General features: G+C 37.8%; 1 protein-coding gene across 1 annotated transcript in view; it reads right to left on the bottom strand.

Moving 5' to 3' along the window:
• Positions 1 to 2,135: 2,135 nt before the first annotated feature.
• Positions 2,136 to 22,959, bottom strand: part of LOC135083032 (inactive dipeptidyl peptidase 10) — a 255,916-nt gene continuing 235,092 nt past the window's right edge. The window contains exons 15-19 of the mRNA XM_063977796.1: positions 9,877 to 10,068; positions 6,925 to 7,082; positions 4,273 to 4,484; positions 3,596 to 3,771; positions 2,136 to 3,208 (exon numbers count right to left, since the gene is read on the bottom strand). Of these exons, the coding sequence (XP_063833866.1) occupies positions 3,628 to 3,771; positions 4,273 to 4,484; positions 6,925 to 7,082; positions 9,877 to 10,068 (706 nt within the window). The 3' untranslated portion in view covers positions 2,136 to 3,208; positions 3,596 to 3,627. The remainder of the gene's footprint in view (positions 3,209 to 3,595; positions 3,772 to 4,272; positions 4,485 to 6,924; positions 7,083 to 9,876; positions 10,069 to 22,959) is intronic.

The following is a 22,959-nucleotide window of genomic DNA, read 5'->3' as shown; positions in this document are numbered from 1 at the left end:
GTAACTATTTTTATTGCTATAATTAATTTCATTTTATTTCAAAGTTTTACGATTTCAAACGATTCTAATTAATTAACTTCCTAAATATTACTAAATTCAAAACTTCTAATTAGTTTTAAAACCTTAAGTTTTTAGTAAAATATTTTAACACGCTATATTTTTGGTCATTAATAAAAATTCATTTTAAATTTTACACTAATAAAATGTTTTAATTTAATGACTAGACATGCAAAATTTTGATGAAAATGAGCAATTTTTATTTAACTCCAAATACAAGATTCAGTTATACCTACTAACCCAAAAAAATGAGTTATTGATACAGACTTAAAAGAGTCTAGGTACAATCAACAACACACCAGACTATACATTGTGTTGCATTAACGTCTTTATTAATCTACATAAGACGCTACTATGTGTAGCAAGATGTGCTGTCGCCTGTACCATATTTTATTTTGACTCATTAGTATTCGTATAATATTCATTCTTTGTCAAGATACGCGAGTTACTGATACTCCAAAAGTATACTGTGTCTTCTTTGGTAAGGCTCCAGCAAGATTAAGTTTTTATTTAAGAGTAGAAGACAATTTTATTCTTTCATAAAAACATCCCCTACAATTTCGATGACATACCAAAAGCGCATGATACTATCTAAATCGGGAATTTTACAAATATACAGTTATTTGTCATTTAGAAATTACACTTTACCATTATTTTTGGTGCGGTTGAATCGTTCGATTTTACTAGTACACAATGATTTAGAAATAAAATGGGCTAAAAATTGTGTTTAGATTTTATTTGAACACGCACTACATTTTTTAAACTTTTATGTGCGTACGTCATTGACCTAAATAGGCATGATAATACCAATCGATTTATAACTTGCGTGGTTTCGTCATGCCTATCTTTCAAAGATACAAAACATAATTATTAGTCTTAGGTGATTGTTTAAAAACTCACACGCATTTCAATTATCCACAACTTTCGAACATGTACTACCACTTACAATTTTACTGTGGCAGCGTAATAATTGGATCTTATACCGAAAATCCTCCCATTATTAACTTTGTATCCATGACGTTAAGGTCTACAATACAATGGCGAGGAATCTACGATACTCACTAGTTATAAGTTACTGCTAAGATCACAAAACCCATTGACTACAGAGCTACAATCAATTCCTTTATTATTCCTAAGTGAGACTGAGCGCGTGATGATGATTCGTAAAGATGCTGGAAGATATCGTTTGCCGTCTCGCGTTGGGCAGTGAGCTTATAATAAACAGTGAGGTAAAGCCTGGTCCGTGAGGACGTAGAATCCCGTCCAATGACCCCAAGCTACCCATCCTTATCGCTCGCGCGTAATTATATTGCTGTCGCGACTGTGCGACGCGCGCCCGCAGTGAGTCTGCGAGCGCGACAGCAACATAATTACGTGCGAGTGACAAGGATGGGCAGCTTGGGTTCATTGGACGGGATTCTACGTGCTCACGGACCAGGCTTTAGGTACTGCGTAGGGTACATGGGCTTACCAAGCTTCTGAGGGCTGAGTGTGAGTTTACATCAAACGTTGTCACTAGTGAGCGCGTAAAAAAATATCAAAATGTATGACGGATTGTACAGCGCCCCTAGCGGAAACTTTCAAGAACTAAAATTTTCATACATTTTTTTAACGCGCTCACTAGTGAGGACTTTTAATGTAAACTCACACTCAGCCCTCTGGCCTAGAGGAGGGCAAGTCATACCCAGCTTCTGGCCTAGTCAAGTCAATTTTTTAGGTCATATCGTTTGACTGAGCTCCTTCAAAGCTATTCTGCGAGATTTCTAGGCAGGCAGCTGACCAATGCAATAATGGATATTTGATTGAATCACAAAGGCCAGCTCTATAATTCTAGAATCTGGCTGGTAGAATGCAGATGCTTGAGAGATAACCCTACGCAGCCCGATAAAGTGGCATACGGCTTTGCGATGGAAGAAATAATTCCAAATTTCATCAAAGAAAAACCAGTGAAGCACAGTTTTATTCATAATTTAAAACGCTATAAGGACCAAAGCCTTAAAAGTAATGCGGCATTTGAAAAATTGCCTATCGATAAACTAAGACATAAGACTGTCTCGCATTGAAATGAAAACATGAAAAATAATTTAACGTTTTAATTCCTAATTTATTTACTAATTTATTTTTAAACCTAGTGAACGCATTGGAGTCAATAAATGGGTTTTATTATAAACGCTTTTAGTTATTTAAAATAGTTTTGAAGTCAATATGTTCCTAAAAAGAAGTATAATTCCAAATGTAGTCAAATGTGAAATTTTGCGAATATGTTACATGCAAAAGAATATCCAGATCAAAATTCAAAAAGTCGTAAATTATTTAGTTTTCACTACATAAAGTTTACGAATTATCTCGGATTGCGATTCGTATAAATAATTTAAATCCTTCTGAAGGATTCTCAGCTACGATTCAACTTGTGATATTAATTACAGGACCCATTAAGTCCTGGTAATAAATCTTTAGGCATTCGATAATACCATTCTTTGGTTTAGCGACGTTTGATTTAAATATCTTCGTAATTTCTTCTCAAACACGATACAGATATAGATTCTAGATCTCAAAACTTGTTTTGTGCCAATTTACGTTCGAATTTTTCATTGGTCACATTTGCTTAATTAATATGATGTAACTTAGTGCTAAAATTTTACAACGTTTTTATCGTGATATTCGCATAAACCGATTGCGGATCGATAACACGTTTAATAATAGCACGTCTCACCGATAATTTTCTTCTATGAACTAACGCAGTGTTCATAGAAGGCTCCTTAGGCTACGCTGTTTACCCACGACACCGTTGCCTGCCTGTCAAATAATGCACATGATTTATTTACAATAAAAATTAATATTATGTTCGTTATTGTCGCATACTGCCACGTCTACATGCGCAGTAACAAGAGACGATCAGTCGAGTTACGTGAAATTGACAGTTCACAATCACTTAAACACCACAGTAGAGCAACGGGATCGCAGCAACTCCTTAAATAGAGGGTCGAACTCACAAGTCTATAAAACTATGTATCACAAAAAGTTTGATGTGTTAAGAGTCCACTCATTGGCAGTAGACAGTGTGGGTAGGATATGGAAAAGGTTGTACTACGGGTTCAATAGGGCTTTAAAGTTTTTCCTAATTAGTTTCACGACTATTTCTTGCGTTTACCTGAAAATAAAGAAAAATCAAATTACTTATTTCCACTAGTACAATAATTTAATCCTAATGATTAGTCAGCATAAAAATTGTAATAATAAGTAGGTGTCTAAGACAGGAGTTCCCAAAGTGTGTGCCGCAGCGCCCTGATGCCGTAGAAAGTAATGAGGGGCGTTCTTTAGGTCGTCTTTACCCGCCCGTCTTTCGACTGTATCTTTTTCAAAGGGCGCCGTGACAAAATTCCAAAGTAAGTGCGCTGCGGAACGAAAAAGATTGGGAACCCATAATTTAACAAAAAAACAAGATATAAATGGAACTGCGTTTCTTTGGAAACCGTTGACGTCAGCAAAGGCTGCTTAATTTAAACGGTCACAAACATTATTATTCAATAGAACTCACCAAGAGTACAACTCCTCATCCCTCCACGTATCTCAGTCGAGGTTCCCACCGTTCCGCAGTCCCGCCTTCGTCTCTGGGGGCACCTGTTTGCGGAAGCAGTCGTCCAGAAACGAAGACATGGTCCTGTAGAGATGGCGCTTAACTCCCTCCAGGCTGTGGCCTTCGTCAGGGTAAATCTGTTCCCAAAAGGCATTGTTTGGAGTAAAAATATATAGGTGTTGTCAGTTTTTCAAAGATTTACAGGTATTTTTTGTGGTAATGTTATTTGATGAAAGTTTGTAGAGAGATTCACCGATGATAAGATTATGAATCATAATTATTTAAAATATATTTACAATTTATTTGCCCTTTTCACGGCACTTAAACACATCTCAAACTTCGCCATTCAAAAATCTTAGAGCCATTTTTGCCTCATTAGGTTAAGTTCAAATTAATTATGCATTACATTAATGTTGGATAAATCATTATTTACTGTCATACAGAGTTTATAAGCTGCCAAAGCGTAGAAAATAATATTACCTTGAAGATATTGATATTTGGAAGTTCTCTAAGACACGTGCATATGAATAAATTAAGCCTTATCCTAAATGTCTTGAAAGAGGTATTAGAACTTTGATCTTTGTCTTGAGCTTTTTAAAAATGGATTGCAATGTTACAACCTAGCCTTTTTTCTATACCTGCTGCCGGAACATGCTTCCATGATCAGCTAGCGCCTTAGCCAGCGCCATCGTCTGCTGCACGTGGACATTGTCATCTGCTGTGCCGTGCACCAACAGCAACATCTTGTCGTGCAACGCTGCTGCTTGCTTCGTGACGTCAGCGTCGGCATACCCCCGGTAGTTGCCCGTCGCGTTCGGGAAGCCCATGTAGCGCTCTGCGTATGCTGACGCTACAGACAAATTACGGGATAATTATACAGGGTGTTCCAGAATGGGTGAAAACTGCTATGGGACCTCCGACCTCTACCCCTAAAATGAAAAAAAAAACTGTGAAATAAGTCGAATTGGTGTGACTACAATGATCGACAACAAGTGTTTGGTGGCAGGGTGGCACTTCTAATGTTACTGCTCAATCTTTATATCTATGTATTATTATATTAATAGGCAAGTAGGTGTAGTAAGTTTAACTTATTTATGCCCGTTTTCACCATCAATCCCTAATTTTTAAGTGACCCATGTGAAAACAAAATGCCTGTCAAATGTTACCATAGGGGTCACTTAAAAATTAGAAATTGATGGTGAAAACGGGCATTAGACCCTTTATTTTAGTGATTACCTACATCCATTGTTAATCAAATATCCCTTCACGATCCCAAATCCCTGCATTAACTTTCGTGCAATATTAGAAACACTTTACCGGCTTACCCTTACTCACGGGGATTGTGGGTTATTGTTTGTTCGAAGACACCGCGTTTACTTAGAGCGCATTACGTTTAATCCATCATACGTTGTTTGGGGAAGCCAACAGCGAATTTGCGACGAACAAACATACTTTTCTAAGAATACACTCATGAGTTATACAGGGTGAATGGAGAGACTTTAAGATTTGACAGGATTGTTGAAAATCATTTACAATATGAAACCTAAATAAGATTATTAGCAAAAAAAATTAAGTGTACTTATAAATTAACACTACCTACTTACTACTACATACTTATTAAGTGTGCATTTTCATTTTCCAAGTCTGATTAATGTCTTGAAGTTTTTGTTACTTTTAATCTTCTCTTGTTCTTATAGTAGAAATTCAAGATAATACAATAATACCTAATTACTATTAACTTGAATTAGTTCTAGACTAGGTACGTAAAGTTCTTACTTATTTATTATCTTTAACAGGCAACCATCAAAAGAAACGATGAAGTAGAAAGATTGTAATAGGTAATAGAGCAGAATTACCTGCAGAATTTTTCACCCTATATGCAAAGAGCTGAGGTAGGTATTTATGAATATTTAGGATATCTACGTGCATCAAAACGTACAAAGCCGCATAATATAATTCTTGTTGCAAATTAGAATCTATTACAACCACCCAAGAGTGCTTAGCTTAATGTGCGGTCGTCTGTACACCGCAGCAGGTGGGAGAAACAATTTTCTTTATAAGACATGTTCTACATGTTTGCAGATGTTCTCAAAATATGCGAGACCGTCTCCCGGTTGTAAAGTTAAAATATTGAAGTTCCTGAGGTAAAATATTTGCAAGACGGTTAGTTGCTGTTCTCTACGCGAGGTATCTACTGGCCTACAAGGTTATTTTTATACAGTAAGCTAATTTTAGGGAAGGGTCATGATTATGAACAGTTAGCATGGGATAGTGGACCGATGATCTCATAAAGGTAGCAGGAAGACGCTGGATACAGGCCGCTACCAATCGGTCATTATGGATATCATTGGGGAAGGCCTACTTATGTTCAGCAGTGGACGTCTTATGACTGAAATGATGATGATGATGAATGATAACAGTTTGGTTGAATCTATAGCAACTTTTTGTTATTCCGCGTTTATTTTCCGGTCACACACGTGTCCAGATGTTCAGGTAGATGTACAGAAACTATGGTGTCATTGTGTAAAGTCATTGTCACAATTTATGCAACTATTTTAACTTTGTGAAAAGTAGTCCAAGCGTTCCATTTCGAATAATTGTATTCATAAACGAAACGTGAGGAAGGAGGAGAGAACTCCAGAACGGTTCCCAATCTCTAGGGCACTTACCGTAATATCGCTAGCGGACGATGGGGGTGATGGCGATGCCACAATGGAAGACACTCAACGGCCAGAGCCAGGGACGCCAGGAAGCCTCCGTGCGCCACCGTCAATCGGCGGGAATCGATCATCACTCACCATAAAACTACAAGTTCCCAAGTTTCCCTACTTACCGTAATATCGCCAGCGGACGATGGGGGTGATGGCGATGCCACAATGGAAGACACTCAACGGCCAGAGCCAGGGACGCCAGGAAGCCTCCGTGCGCCACCGTCAATCGGCGGGAATCGATCATCACTCACCATAAAACTACAAGTTCCCAAGTTTCCCTACTTACCGTAATATCGCCAGCGGACGATGGGGGTGATGGCGATGCCACAATGGAAGACACTCAACGGACTGGCCAGAGCCAGAGACGCCAGAAAGCCTCCGTGCGCGCGGCCCCACACCGCCACTCGGCGGGCAAGGGCATCTATCACTTACCATAAAGCTTCCACTCAAGTTTCCCCTGGTCACTTACCGTAATACCGCCAGCGGACGCGTGCGCGCGGTCCCACACCGCCACTCGATGTGTGTCGAATATTTACCGTAAAGGTACAGGTTCCCAAACTCTAGGTCACTTACACTTACCGTAATATCGCCAGCGGACGATGGGGGTGATGGCGATGCCACAATGGAAGACACTCAACGGGCTGGCCAGAGCCAGGGACGCCAGAAAGCCTCCGTGCGCTCGGCCCCACACCGCCACTCGGCGGGCGTCGATAAAGTGGAGGGAATCGCGAAGGTACCTGGCGAAATTAAATAAATTCAATACAAATAGCACATATAACGGGAATATTCCCACTGCTCTTTCCCACCACTGGCACTGCAACTCCTGTGTAGCGAGGATCTACAGCTTGACTGCCAATAAAAACCCAACCAGTGAAGGTCAAGTTTGTCCCGGGGGAAAGTTAAACTGTCATTGGACCCGCAACGAAATTAATCATAAGAACATAGGAAGAGTTTGGAGTTAAGGTTCGACTTCCCTCCGTTGCAAAGCGGATGACAGGTGACAAACAAAGGTTTAGTAACCTTTATGAAAAAGATATGTGTATAAATAGCACATATTCTCATGGTGCATAATAATTTTAATACACATGACCATAGGCGTACCCAACTTTAGGTCCGTTGTTGTTGCTTAGGGATTGATCCAGGAGATGGCAAGTCAGATTTTTTAGGCAGGGTCACCCGATTTTAGATGCATATGCACGATAAATAAGGTTACAATTTCCTCGGTACGCCTACCCATCGCTGCACCAGAATAGCAACGTGGCTATAGTAAGGTCTGCTTAGTTCGAGGCTAGGCTAGTTGCAACAATTTATTCTGTTTATAGGCCCTGCATGCATAGGTAAATGATGAGGCAACGGTGCAAAAGATTTGCCAAACTAAAAATTAATAGGTATTTGCCTCACAATTTCGCTATAAGCTATTTGTTAAACTATAATTAACTTTTAAAAAAAATAAAACCGACTTCAAATGCGTGAACACAAAAAAAAAACTAAAAATTAAAAATATTGCGTATAAAAAAGTTCATCCCCAATTTTCCACCCTTGGGGGTGAAATATTTTCTTCAAATTTGCATGAAACCACCCTTTTGATAATACATATTCAACAAAAAAATAATCGTTCAAATTGATTTATAATCGGCGGAGATATTGCGTATAAAAAAGTTCATCCCCAATTTTCCACCCTTGGGGGTTGTTTTTTCTATTATTAAATTTAAATGGGACCACCCTTGAGATATTACCTATACGCCGAAAAAAGATTTGTTCAAATCGGTTCATAATTGGCGGAGTTATCGCGTAACAAACATAGAAAAAAAAAAAACATACGGGTCGAATTGAGAACCTCCTCCTTTTTTGAAGTCGGTTGAAAATGAACCAATGAACGTCGAAGCGCAAAATGAACAGTATTAATTAGATTTACAAACTTTGGATTGAAAGGTAAGCCAACTAAAGTAAGTACACAAACCAAAGTTCGTCGAGTTTATTAGATAACATTTATTGAAGATCGGATTAATCTAATACCTTAATAAGTAGTTTTGAATAATGTAGTCTTTGAAAGCACTATTTTGTCACAGTAATCAATATCTTGTTAATCCGATGAAGGTGGACTAACTTTCTTTGGGAATTATGTCCGTACCGTACCTAATACCTCACAGAACAATTCCCTCAGCGACCATCAATATCAATTATTGGACTGTAGTTTGACGGGGTTTTGATTGGATTGGTTTGATCTATCATTTGAGCACTTGTAGATTGTAATATCATAGAATAGTTTACCTATGATTTACTTTGTTGAAATATTGACAAAAGACATCGAAAACTTGCAAGTTTAACAGCTTCTAAGGTAATCTGGTACCAGCTCACTCAGATGCTAAGTAGTTACATTCAGCGATTTCAAACTGGTTGGCGTGCTCTGTCGTGCCCAGGCAGCGGTGTAGAGTAAACCATGAATAGTAAGAATCCAATCGCTATTATCAGTTCAGACTCTACCACTCTGTCATCAGCCGCTGTATTACAAGACTTACTCAGCGACTTCCAGCTGGTCAGCCAGCTCCACCGTGCCCAGACTGATCAGGCAGCGGTGTAGACCATGATAAGTAAGAATCCTGCTGCCACGCTGCTTTTTCACACGAGCTGCTGTATTACAAGACTTACTCAGCGACTTCCCCAGGTGCAGGTGAAGACCCTAGCTACAACGCTGCTTTGTCGCACAACCTGTCAGGTGTTCAGGACTTACTCAGCGACTTCCAGCTGGTCAGCCAGCTGCACCGTGCCATAGCGCCAGTTTAGACCATGATCAGTAAGAATCCAGCTGCTAAATGGCCCCACTCGAGGCTCCATCGCTTTGTCGAAGCTGCTGTATTACAAGACTTACTCAGCGACTTCCAGCTGGTCAGCCAGCTCCACCGTGCCCAGGCGCCAGCCCTCTGCCGCCCGCGCCCCGCGCGTCAACCGCTCTGTTACGAGCTTCTGTGTGCTCCAAGACTTACTCAGCGACTTCCAACTGGTCAAACAGATGCACCATGCTCCAGCGCCAGTGTAACCATGATCAGTAAGAATCTAGCTGCCACGCCACACCAGATGTAAGTGAGTGGTAAGACTTAGGTACTCAGCAAGTTCAACTGTTTCCAAGTGCTGGTGTAGACCATGGTAAGTAAGAATCCTGCTGTCACGCCGCTTTTTCGCACGAGCTGCTAGTTGTTCAAGACTTACTCAGCGACTTCTAATTGGTCAGCCAGCTCCACCATGCACAGGAGCCAGTGTAGACCAAGATAAGTAAGAATCCAGTTGCCACGCCGCACCAACTGAGGTTCAACTAGTCAGCGAGATCCAACGTTTTCAGGCGCCGGTGTACCCTATGATAAGTGAAAATCCTGCTGCTACGCACTGTCACGAGCTGCTGGGTGCTCCTAGACTTACTCAGCGACTTCTAACTGGCTGGCAAGCTCCACCATACACCAGTGTAGACGCATGATAAGTCAGAATCCAGCTGCCACACCGCTCTAATCGAGGCTCTACCGTTATTCCAAGACTCACTCAGCGACTTCCAGCTGGTCAGCCAGCTCCACCGTGCCCAGGCGCCGGTGCAGCGCGTGGTGCGCCGCCAGCCCCCTGCCGCCCGCGCCCCGCGCGTCCACCGCCGCCACCACCGCCCCCGCCCCCGCCGCCACGCTGCACCAGTCGAGGCTCCATCGCTCTGTCACTAGTTGCGTCCCTGGTGCGCCGTGCCTGGTAGAAAGAGATGGTTTCATTGGTTTTATTTTTCCCTCTTTGTGGGGGCGTCCATTAATTACGTGAGACGTTTGACGTGAGGGTAAAAAAAAACCTCACTAAATCTCACGTAGGGGAGAGGGGAGGTCTCGACAAATATCACGTAAATTTTTTCAGCAAGAAAAAGGATCAAATTGCTAGAAAACTGGGTTATTTTACATTTAAAAAATAAATATATTTTGAGATGATAATAATAAATTATTCATTTTTTTATATTAAATCCTAATCGAAGCATATTATATTACCCATTTACATTGCAAATATGTATTTTAAGATATCTTACGCGAGATTGTGGGGAGGGGGAGGGGGTCTAGAAAAATCTCACCAAGGGGGGCGGGGGGTTTGAAAAATTGCCAAAATTGTCTCACGTAATTAATAGACGCCCCCTTGTTGCGCTGATCATGTTCATGATCATGATAATCGTGGTCAGCTTTATGATCAGTGCCCAGAAAAGGGGTCTACTCTACAATTCTACATACTAATAATGTTTTACTTTTATTTTTTTCAGGTGACTGAAATGTCTGAAATCTTGGGGACTCGGTACGATCATGTTTTATCAGCCAGATCAGTGGTTATAAATGTAGTGAAAAGTGACGTATAAAAGGCCAATCAAACTTTTTATGATTTGTGATCTTTTTTCTTTTTTTTTTCTCTTATATACAGTGTGTCCGGGCATGTAGTGATCAAACTTTAAGGGCGTAATCTATGGACAATTTTATCGATGAAAATACTTTAAATTTGGGGCTTGACCCATTTCTCGCATATTTACAAGGACTTAAGTTTTGAATTTTAAGTTTTCACCTCTTCCTTCAAAAACAAGTGATAGCGTGGGTAACTTAACATTAATAAGCAAATATTTTATATCATGCGATAGCCAATAAAATTATCTACTAGTAGAAGTAGAAAACAGACACAAGTTTCATACATTTTAAGGGAGTAAGAATGGATTTAATTAGAAATAAACATGATTTTTTTCACATCTTTTTCAGTTATTTCCCAACACAAGAAAAACCAGGTCGTTAAGGTATGTTTTATTTGCATTGTATTATTAGTATTTGAGCCATTCTACAAAACGAATGTAAATTTATTAGTCTTCGTCTATTAGTTTCGACGTAATTGTTGAACAGAGATACCCATTCCCAGCGGTTTCCATAGTAATCGGAATAGGTTGTGTGATTCTTTCGGGCAGTGCATTTTCGCATGTCGCGTGCGCTATGGAAACCACTGGGAAGGGGTATCTTTGTTCAACAATTACGTCGAAACTAATAGACGTAGACTAATAAATTTACATTCGTTTTGTAGAATAGCTCAAATACTAATAATACAATGCAAATAAAACATACCTTAACGACCTGGTTTTTCTTGTGTTGGAAAATAACTGAAAAAGATGTGAAAAAAATAATGTTTATTTCTAATTAAATCCATTCTTACTCCCTTAAAATGTATGAAACTTGTGTCTGTTTTCTACTTCTGCTAATACCTAGATAATTTTATTGGCTATTGCATGATATAATATTTTTGCTAATTAGTGTTAAGCTAACCACGCTATCACTTGTTTTTGAAGGAAAAGGTGAAAACTTAAAATTCAAAACTTAAATCCTTGTAATTTTGCGAGAAATGGGTCAAGTCCCAAATTTGAAGTATTTTCATCGATAAAATTGTCCATAGATTACGCCCTTAAAGTTTGATCACTACATGCCCGGACACACTGTATATACAGGGTGTTAGGTAAATGGGTATATGAGCCGACACTAGCCCATGTTAACGTGGTCATATAAATGGTATGGTGAAGTCAGAAAATTGATATCTTCATTTTAATTATTTTAATTTTCATATAAATCAGATTTTATAAAATTTATTTTGTATGAAAATTAAAAAAAATAAAATGATGATATCAAATTTCAGACTTCACCATACCATTTATATGCCCATGTTAACATGGGCTAGTGTCGGCTCATATACCCATTTACCTAACACCCTGTATAAAAGAAAGTCGTGTTAGTTACTCCACTTATAACTCAAGAACGGCTGAACCGATTTAGCTGAAAATTGTCAGGGAGGTAGTTTAGAGCCAGGAGAAGGACATAGGATACTTTTTATCCCGTTGGAAATTAAAAAAAAAGTCTGCTTATTTATTGCCATTAAGGCGGAACAAAGTTCGCCGGGTCAGCTAGTTGGAAATACAGCGAAATGAATAACATCAATCTATACTTATAATAAATCTGTAGAGAGGTCAATTCTGTACATGAAATATATTTTCAAAATAACTATCAGGGGGTGATTAGTGATCGATACTGATGCCAAAAATGCAATCAGTAAAATTTTTGTCTGTCTGTCTGTCTGTCTGTCTGTCTGTCTGTCTGTCTGTCTGTCTGTCTGTCTGTCTGTATGTTCCTTATAGAAACAAAAACCACTTGACGGATTTTAACGAAACTTGGTACAATTATTCTTCATACTCCTGGGCAGGTTATAGGATACTTAGGAATTCCCACGGGAACGGGAATTAGCGGGAAAATCCTTTTGTACGAAAAATCTAAACCGCTTAAGTTAGACGCTTGAAATTTGGCATGCAGGTACCTTAGTAAACTTAAAGCTTAGTTACAACAGGATATTGCAAAATTCCCATGGGAACGGGAGTTAGTGGGAAAAAACATTTGTATGAAAAAATCTAAACCGCGTAAGATATACTCTTGAAATTTGGCATGCAGGTACCTTAGTAAACTTAAAGCTTAGTTACAACAGGATATTGCAAAAATCTCACGGGAACGGGAGTTAGCGGGAAAAAACATTTGTATGAAAAAATCTGAACCGCGTAAGATAGATGAAGGGGGGGTAAAACGAGATCCACGCGCACGAAGTCGCGGGCGGCCGCTAGTTCTAACATATAATAGAATTCCGAACGAATTTTTATCCCTAAATTCATCATTAGTCAAAGTCAAAGTCAAAGTCAAAATTTCTTTATTTGTTTAGACTAAAAAATAGTTCTTACAAATCGTCATAATATGCTCTTAAGGAGCCTCTACATGTCTCATAATCTTTTTACCCTACCAGCGCTTCGAGACCAACATTTGGCAAGTGCTGAGAAGAAGCGCCGCAACAAACTCAGTCACCACTGTCTGCCGGTTAATATAAATAAATAGAAATAGTAGTAGTAGGTACATTCGATTCAGGAGCAGTTCACTGAATTTACCATGCATTCTTGTATGGTGTATCATAAGAATGGGTATACAAGATTGCGTGGTATATTAAACAAGGTAGTGACGTGCTAATATCTAGACTTACATATTAAGGTACTAGTAGAAATGACTCGCATACATAAATTTAAATAACTTGAATTGACCAGTCCCCGAAAGCAGCGCCTGTTCACAGACATGACGAGTGAACCAGCCATCGCTTCACTCGACCATATTAGAGGGAATGTAACGACCCGCCTCACTACGCCACCACCCCAGAGACATTTTAGTGAGAATGACAATGCCAAGTTATCTCTTAAAAAAAAAACTAATAATAAAGCTAAGTAACAGTCCAGATTGAGAAGCATGACACTATAACATTTGAGAAATTATTATTAGTTTATACAATACTAGCTTTCCGCCCGCGGCTTCGCCCGCGTGGAATTTTGTCTGTCACAGAAAAACTTTATCGCGCGCGTCCCTGTTTCAAAAACCGGGATAAAAACTATCCTATGTTCTTTCCCGGGACTCAAACTATCTCTATGCCAAATTTCATCAAAATCGGTTGCGAGGTTTAAGCGGGAAAGCGTAACAGACAGACAGACAGACAGAGTTACTTTCGCATTTATAATATTAGTTGGGATTACTTTTATAAGGAACTGGCAAAGAGGCTTACCGAGGTGACCGGTGATCAAAAGGCTGGCAGCTATTTTGGTCAGAGAATTAGCCTGGCCATTCAACGTGGCAATGCTGCCAGCCTTTTGGGCACCATTCCTGACTGCGGCGCTGGGGGTGAACTATTTTTTATTTTGTAAATAGTTTTTATCATTAGTAATTTTTAAATTTTAGTTTTTAAGTCATTTTAAGTTAATGTATTATTATAAAATTTATTCTCTAATAAACAATATTACTTTTCATTTTAATTCTTTTTAGTGCGAGCATGAGAGGACCATAATCCTACTCCCAGGATGACTTATCATTAAGAAAATCTCGAGTTGTATAATAGGCTTTTTTAAGCATGTGATCTTTAACTATACCTTTAAATTTATTATACGGTAGCTCTTTATATTTATCAGGGACTTTGTTATAAAAATGGATACCTTGTCCCATAAAAGTGGCAAACACTTTATTAAGTCTAAAAGCGGGTATAGCCAATTTATTTTTATTTCTAGTGTTAATTTGGTAAATATCACTTTTCTTTTTGAATTCATTAATATTTTGTTGAATAAATATAATACAGTTTAAGATGTATTGTGAAGCGGCCGTGAGAATGCCAATTTCTTTAAACAATTCTCTAAGGGACGCTCTTGCTTTCATTTTATACAAGTATCTTATCGCACGTTTTTGCAAAATAAATATTGTTTCAAAATCTGCAGCTTTGCCCCATAGCATGATTCCATATGACATTAGGCTATGAAAGTAGCTAAAGTAGACTAAGCGAGCTGTTGAAACATCGGTTAATGACCGTATCCTTTTTATTGCAAAAGCCGCTGAGCTGAGCTTTCCCGCCAGAGTTTCTATATGGGGGCCCCACTGGAGTTTTGAATCCAGGGTAATTCCCAGAAATACAGTAGAGTCTACCAGATCGATTGCATTATTATTAAGTTCTATTTGGGTACTAACTGTTTTTACGTTAGGCAAAGAGAATTTTATACATTTTGTTTTCTTTGCATTGAGTTGTAAATTATTTGTAGTGAACCAACTTAAAACTCTTGTTAGTGCATTATTTACATCGTCAAAGTTATTTTTACTTCTATCAATATTAAAAATCAAAGATGTGTCATCAGCAAATAACACGATTTCGCAAGAGTCCTTAACAAAATATGGTAGATCATTAATGTATATAAGAAACAAGAATGGACCCAGAATGGACCCCTGCGGAACTCCCATTTTCACAGATGACCCAGAAGACAAAACACCATTTATGTCAACTTTTTGAACTCTAAAGTTTAAATAGGATTGTATTAAATCCAAAGCCGAGTCCTTCACCCCATAATAGTGCAGTTTGCGAATTAGCGTTTGATGTTCTACGCAGTCAAAAGCTTTTGAGAGATCACAGAAGACCCCTAGTGCATTTTGAGAATTCTCCCAAGCCTCGAAGATATGTTTAAGTAGTGCAACCCCGGCATCGGTGGTGGAACGACCCTTGGTAAAACCATATTGTTCACCATGAAATAGTTTATTAGAGCCAAAGTGAATCATAAGTTGCTCCTGTATGATTTTTTCAAAAATCTTGCTTAGAGCGGGCAAGATAGAAATGGGTCTATAATTGCCAGGGTCGGTTTTGCTACCAGACTTAAATAATGGCATTAGTCTACTATGTTTCATGAGGTCGGGGAAGATGCCCTTCTCTATGCAATTATTGAATATTATCGCTAACTGTGGTTATTATTAGTTTATACAATATTACTTTTATAAGGAACTGGCAAAGAGGCTTACCGAGGTGACCGGTGATCAAAAGGCTGGCAGCTATTTTGGTCAGAGAATTAGCCTGGCCATTCAACGTGGCAATGCTGCCAGCCTTTTGGGCACCATTCCTGACTGCGGCGCTGGGGGTGAACTATTTTTTATTTTGTAAATAGTTTTTATCATTAGTAATTTTTAAATTTTAGTTTTTAAGTCATTTTAAGTTAATGTATTATTATAAAATTTATTCTCTAATAAACAATATTACTTTTCATTTTAATTCTTTTTAGTGCGAGCATGAGAGGACCATAATCCTACTCCCAGGATGACTTATCATTAAGAAAATCTCGAGTTGTATAATAGGCAGAAGGCCCCAGATATCAGTTGTACTCTTTACATTTAAAAGATTAAAAGTTTTAGTGAGATCTAATGGAGTAATATGTTTAAAAGAGAAGTGCGAGTCACAGGGTGTCACGTGGGTTTTCAATATTTCTTCAGCCTCGGAGGGAGATGACTTTAAGTTGGCAGTTGTTGCTGAAGCTATATTACCAAAAAATTTGTCAAAAGCTTCCGCTACATCTTTATCTGCAGATATCAAATTATCGTGAACTTTGAGAGAAAAGTCATTATCTCTTGGTTTTAGTTTACCAGTCTCTCGGTGAAGTCGTCAATGTTAACAGCATTGTTGTGTTCCGGCAGTTAGAGGTAAAATAGGCAGTTCCTCCGTGATTGAGGATTCCGGGTGAAGCTCGCTTCCACCTTCGGCCTGATTATCACTTACCATCAGGTGAGATACAGGCCAAGAGCTTCCTCGTTGTGGATAAAAAAAAATCAATATCAGTCATACTTCATAACTTTTTAAAAGCAAATTAGTTAAAAGCTAACATGTTGGTGATATATTGTTTTTATCGCACTCTATAAAATAAAGTTTCCTGTCATTGTTTGGCCGAGGCTTAACAGTTTTATTGCAGTATCAAAGTTCATAAATCGCTCTGCAAGTATTTCAATAACTGCACAAGAGTAGACTGTAAAACTGGGCGGGCCAAGGATTGCAACAGTATCGACTTATCGATGACATCGATGCCCAGATATCGATACCTATCTTTTACATATAAAATGCCGTTCACGATTTAATTAGGTATATTAGCACTGTTCAGTGTAAGTTAAACAAGTTTTGCTCTTGCGACAGTCTAGCAAGGTTAACATTTTTTTTTACATAGGTACGTTTCGTTCGTAAGTACGAACAGCAGAGTACTCTGCTGTAAAAAAAACAATGTGTTGCCTTTATGGCGTTGATTTTATTTGTCGTCAAACCAAAATAATCGGCAAAATTATTATTATTATTATTATTACTATTTTTTTTATAAAGATTATTAACAATTTGTATTGCCCAAATTACTAATAGTCCCATTAGCCCCTCGTGTTAAGCTAAATAAGCTTGTGTTATGAGTGGGCTCACCACAATAGTGGCACCACGGCAGTGGGATTCGAACCCGCGTTCCTCGGATCTCGAGTCGGCCACTCCAACCCCTTCACCGTTCGGCTATCGTGGCTATAAATATCGAAATACTTAACTTCTTATACTTCACAGGGATGGATACATTCGAGAGTTGGAATATGTTATAACGTATCCAAACTCTCGTAGTAGCATACATAAAATATTACCAATTTTCTCATATCGATAAAAATATCTCATCGACAAATGAAAACTCCACCCATCCCTACCGCCAAGTGATTAATAAAGTCTTCGGTCGGAAGGTCTCGGCGACTTGAACAAACTCTGCTATAGAGGATCTTACTTGCAAGAGATTTTTAAATTTGCATAATTTGATCTACGAGTAACACTGGTAAACGATGTGGCATTTTATGTAGTTGTAATACATGCTTTTTTAAAGGAAATGTAGCCTGATAACCTATAGACTCTGTAAAAATGGAAATAGAAAAACATTTATTTTGGCTCTTACATAAAATGACACAGATAAGTAAGTAGGTGCAACCATGCAACGAATAGAACCAAAAATGGCCACCGCTCAGCATTTGCATATGTCATGCCACAAAATCATGCTCTGAGGTGGAACTCAGAACGCTGTTCTGCGGAAGCCATTGTTGGAGAGAGCGACAACAATGAACGTCATAAGCATTGGCATTACACAAACTGCCTAAAACACGGTTATGTGTGTAATATGATAATGGTAAGGGAAACCCACCATTTCTCATGTAAGGAATATATTTTTTTACAATATTTATTGAGCTAAGCCACTATATTACAGACTTTTGTGAAAAAACCTTAACGCGAATGAAGCTGAAGGTAGAAGAAAGTACTATAATAACATAAAACAGTGGTTTAATAGATAACCATTTGTTAATGATCTGTTTTTGATAAGACAAGAGTGAAAACTAATTTGTAGGTATTCTGTTGCTGTACCTAACTAAATAAATAAAAAAATATTTATTTCTGTGTAATCTCATCAAAATTTTAATTTTTCACCATTTAAAAGTATGTTACTAAACCTGATTCCAGATAGAGATAGGCTATTTATTATGCCAATGTCTATCTAAGGTCAATGTTTATCCCATACGATGCCCCGGTGGACACTTGTATTAAAATATTCAGTAGAAAATCAACAAACATCGTGGACATGGAAACTTCGCGTCGATTAACGAACTCGTTGTCCAGCGAACTTTCTCTTGTTACAAGCTTGCTTCAAGCTCTGGGCGCCTTCAGCCATGTTAATTGCACATCAGACTTTACATTTTTGTTGCAAAATAGCACTTATTGTCAGCACATAAGATGCATATCTTGATGCTACATCTGTACCTACTTATGTTTGTGGACTGTGAGTTGAGACTTTGGCAAGTCAATTTAGTTGAGGCGTGAAAATGTCGCAAACTAGTATAGTGCTTGCAACTTACGAAGGCGAGTGAGCTTACTTGTGTGTGTACGTGTGCGTACATGCACATAACGAATGTGTGATGTCTATCAAGACTTGAAAAACTAACAGTAGCGGGCCACCACACATAAAGCTCACTTGCCTTCGTGAATTGCAAAAACTACAGTTCGATGGGTGCCTGGAATAAAGCCGCAATAGCCATTGCAGCAGTTTTCCGATTAAGTGTTTTTTGGAATCTGCGGGTTCCTATACACCTTGTGATTTTTTTTTAGAATTTTATCTTTGTAACTGCCTGATTTTCCAAAAGCACTATGGATATTGAATCGTTATTCCCCACACATCTTTTAAAATTTGTTTACCGGAATAATCATGCCATGTGCAATGTAAAAAGTTTTATTTCAATCTTCTACAAGTAACGGCCATTGCGGCTTTGTTCCCCGAAATAAACTTTGTATACCAATCCACAATATACATTACTTGTACAGTTACTTTAAACTTTCTCAAGTAATAATACTTCTGGTGAAGGTGAGAATCATGCCTAGTTCGATTTTACCGCCATGTAGGGTAAACCACCCAATTATTGGCACTTTAAGCAGCTACTTCACAAAACCGATAAAATTTGCATGTAAAAATATGTTTTATCAAAGAAAAAATCATTTATATTGGTCTTTTAATATTTGCAGAATATTATAAAGTACTTATCATTAATAAATTAAGTCATTTATTCAACATAGTGTACCTTTTAAAAAAATACCTCAAAACACCAGTTCCTGGCATAGCCAAACCTTTTATTGGCAGTGATAATTACCTATTATTGGCACTGTTCTCGCAAGACTGAAAAATAGCTGCTAGGTCTTATGTAGAGGTTTTAAAGAGATTCATGATAGAAATAAACAAAATAAAATCCTTTGTTATAAGAAAAGTAAAATTTATTTGTATAGGAACATACAATATCAGTTCAAACGCTTATATTTAAAAATGGTTTTAAACTTTTCATAAACACTTTTATCAAATCTTGTTTTCTCTTCGGAAATACTTTTTTGCTACTGATTTTTATTTTATCCAGTCAAAAAAAAGCTGTTCTTCCTCGTCAGTTAAAATTGTGAACGGACCGGGCTTAGAGCGATGATCAGGATGTTTCAATCTGAATTGTATAGTAGACCGTGGTACCACTTTCAAAGGCTTATTCCAATAATCCCGGGGATTACTGAACTTTTTATTCATTAATCCCCGTTAACGCCAATGGAGTTTACGATGGGGATTAATCAACTAAAAAGTTAATTAATCCCCAGTACGTTAAAAATAAAATACTCATGTAAGAATCAGGTACCTTCTATTTATTATTGGATAAGAACTCACTTATTGATTATTTTTATAATCAAATTAAATTAAAGGATGATGGGCACAAATGTATGGAAAGTGGTACCCGCTCCAATAGCCATAACCAATATATATTTTAAAAGGCCTTTAGATGTAGGTAAATGTCTGCTATGGGGCCAGATCTAATTCACGTTTTGAAAGCAGTAATTCCACTAAGTATTATAATGAAAGTATAACACAATCATCCATGTATACGAGTATGTATTATGACTACATTCTATTAATATAACTAAAAGAAGCATTGAAAAGGAAAGGATTATACCTACGATGAACTACCCAAGCTATTAGCTCTTTATTCGCCTTCATCATCATCATCATGATCATTTTAGCCATAGGACGTCCAGTTGAACATAGGCCTCCCCCAATGATTTCCACAATGGCCGGTTGGTGGCGGCCTGCATCCAGCGCCTTCCCGCTACCATTATGAGGTCGTCGGTCCATCTTGTGGGTGGACTTATTGGGTCTTGTGGGTTTATTCGCTTTAGCAACCCACAATAAAACCCTTAATAAGTAATAAAACTTTAACCCCTTTATTAATAACAGTTACACTCTAGTTGAACTCTGGCTTAAATTGTCATTTGGTATGGAAATGTCATTTTAATCCAAGGCTCTTCCTAGGTGTAACTTTTTATTAATAAGGGGGTAGTACTTCTTTAAATAAAAATATTTATTTCACAATTATCCCCATCAATAGTTATAGAGTTAAGGAAGGATGCTGGAGCAGTAAACCCTTCCTGCCTCGCATAACCTAAGTACCATACGATGGACACGTATGATACTTCTTCTTCTTCTTCCTCGGTCCCTCACTGATGAGGATCGCGACCATAGATAGTGTTCCTCCACAGACTGCGGTCATAAGCTGTGTGGACCGCACGATGCAAACTCCCGCCCACCGTCTTCCTCACCGCGTCCGACCATCTCGTCGGTGCCCTGCCTCGAGTGCGTCCCCCTTCATACTGTATGATACTTAGGTTACACAAAAAGTATCTTTATCTTCGAACGCAACCAGATCTGAGGCTGGTGGCCATAGTAAATGTTGTTCGTCTTGGTAAGACCTTTCAAATGAGACTACAAACATAACTATTGGAGCCGGGTACCATTCTGCAAAAAAGTATGTATATCTTCGTACACAACCAGATCTGAGGCTGGTGGTCATAGTAAAAGTTGTTCATCTTGGTAAGACCTTTCAAACGATACTAGACACATATCTATTGGAGCCGGGTACCATTTTGCCCATTGTCCTTTAAGCCTGATTACAAAGCTATTAATTTACACCATTTTTATCTTGTTACATCTTGGCCCAAATTTGTATGTAATCGTTTCCATCTTCTTTTAAATGATGAATGGAGAATAACGATTCAATATCCATAGTGCTTTTGGTTAATCAGGTAAGTGTTAATTTTTTTTAAGTATTGTAATCAGTCTTAAATTTAATTTAATTTGATAATAAAAATAATAAGTGAGTTCTTATCCAGTAATAAATAGAACGTACCTGATTCTTACTTGAGTATTTTATTTTTAACGTACTGGGGATTAATTAACTTTTTAGTTGATTAATCCCCGTCGTAAACTCCATTGGCGTTAACGGGGATTAATGAATAAAAAGTTAACTAATCCCCGTTGACGGAGATTGTCAACGGGGATTAGTGGAATAAGACTTTGAAAGGCTTTGAAAGTGGCTGAAAAGATAATATTTTTTATTGGCACCTTTTTAACCAATGTTTGACACCCGTGCCAATAAATGGATTTTATATAATTGGCAGTGGGCCAACATTTGGATTGGTGTATCCAAAACGTTAAAAAATATTTTAAATGCAATTTAAACTCAATTTTGAGACAACCAAGGTATAATTTTTAATAAACTCAGATTATTTTAAATACCCTTTTATTGGCATGTGTGCCAATAAAATGGATAAACAGATTTTACGCATACCAAATGTTGGCACACCACAAATAATTAAAAGTTGGCGGTTAAATTATAAAATAATGTTTTAAAAAGGCAGTTAATATATTCAATAATAAGACAAAATCATTATGTATAGGGACAACAAAATAGATTTGCATTTTTTCAAAAGATTATGATAGCTCTTACCTTAGTAAAAAACGAATATTTCGATTGTTTTTTTCGCACAGGTCGCGGTTTGTCAAACAAATGGTTGGTGCGCCGCGATGTTTGAAAAAATAAAAAACGTGTGTAGCCAGTTGAGTAATAAATGATATTACTGTACAATTTCTACTAAAAAATATAAGGTTTGTCTACAAAAAACCTTAATTTTCTTAAAAAACTGGAGCATGCCAATAAATTGGTAGAGTGCCAATGATTGGGTGGTTTACTATTCTACGATTTTTCGTAGTTTAGAAGTTATCAATAATTTTTTAACTTTTTAAAATTTCATGACCCGAAAAAAAGATTAAAAATAATTAAAGCCTACTGCTTTAAATTTTTTTATTTTTTTTTCGGGTTGACTTATCTCAAATTTCTTTCTTTTTACAGAATCGCTATTAATTGCAGATGTTTGAAAAAAATATACACCTTCCTAACTTTGATGCAAAATACAAAAATCATGAAAAATAAAATATGCTTTTAAAAGAACATTAAAAAAATTTCATATTTAAAATTTAAATAAAAAAAGAACGTCCATAGGTTCGAAATAACAGTTTACATTACGTAGAACAGATTTAGAGACAATAACTGAACAAAACATTTGTTTATCAACAAACCAGGAAGCTCTTGCCCTTCATCTCACCTGATAGAAAGTGATGATCAAGCTGAAGGTGGAAGGGAACTTCAACCAACCAATAGGCTATCCTACCTCCAACTGCTGGAACATAGTACCTAATGTTGTTAACATTATTGTTATGGTGACAGACTTAATGGGAAGGTAGCCAGGCAGACTTAGATCAAACCCTACGTTCAACCAAACTGAGCAGAAAATTTCGCCTCCACTGGGAATCGAGCCCGGGACCTATGGAGCTTACTTCTTACCACTTGACTACAG

The sequence above is a fragment of the Ostrinia nubilalis genome, chromosome 22 (genome assembly GCF_963855985.1).
Source record: "Ostrinia nubilalis chromosome 22, ilOstNubi1.1, whole genome shotgun sequence".
Taxonomy (NCBI): Eukaryota; Metazoa; Arthropoda; class Insecta; order Lepidoptera; family Crambidae; genus Ostrinia; species Ostrinia nubilalis.
Note: the sequence above shows the minus strand (reverse complement) of the source record. Positions and strands in the feature narration are given on the sequence as shown.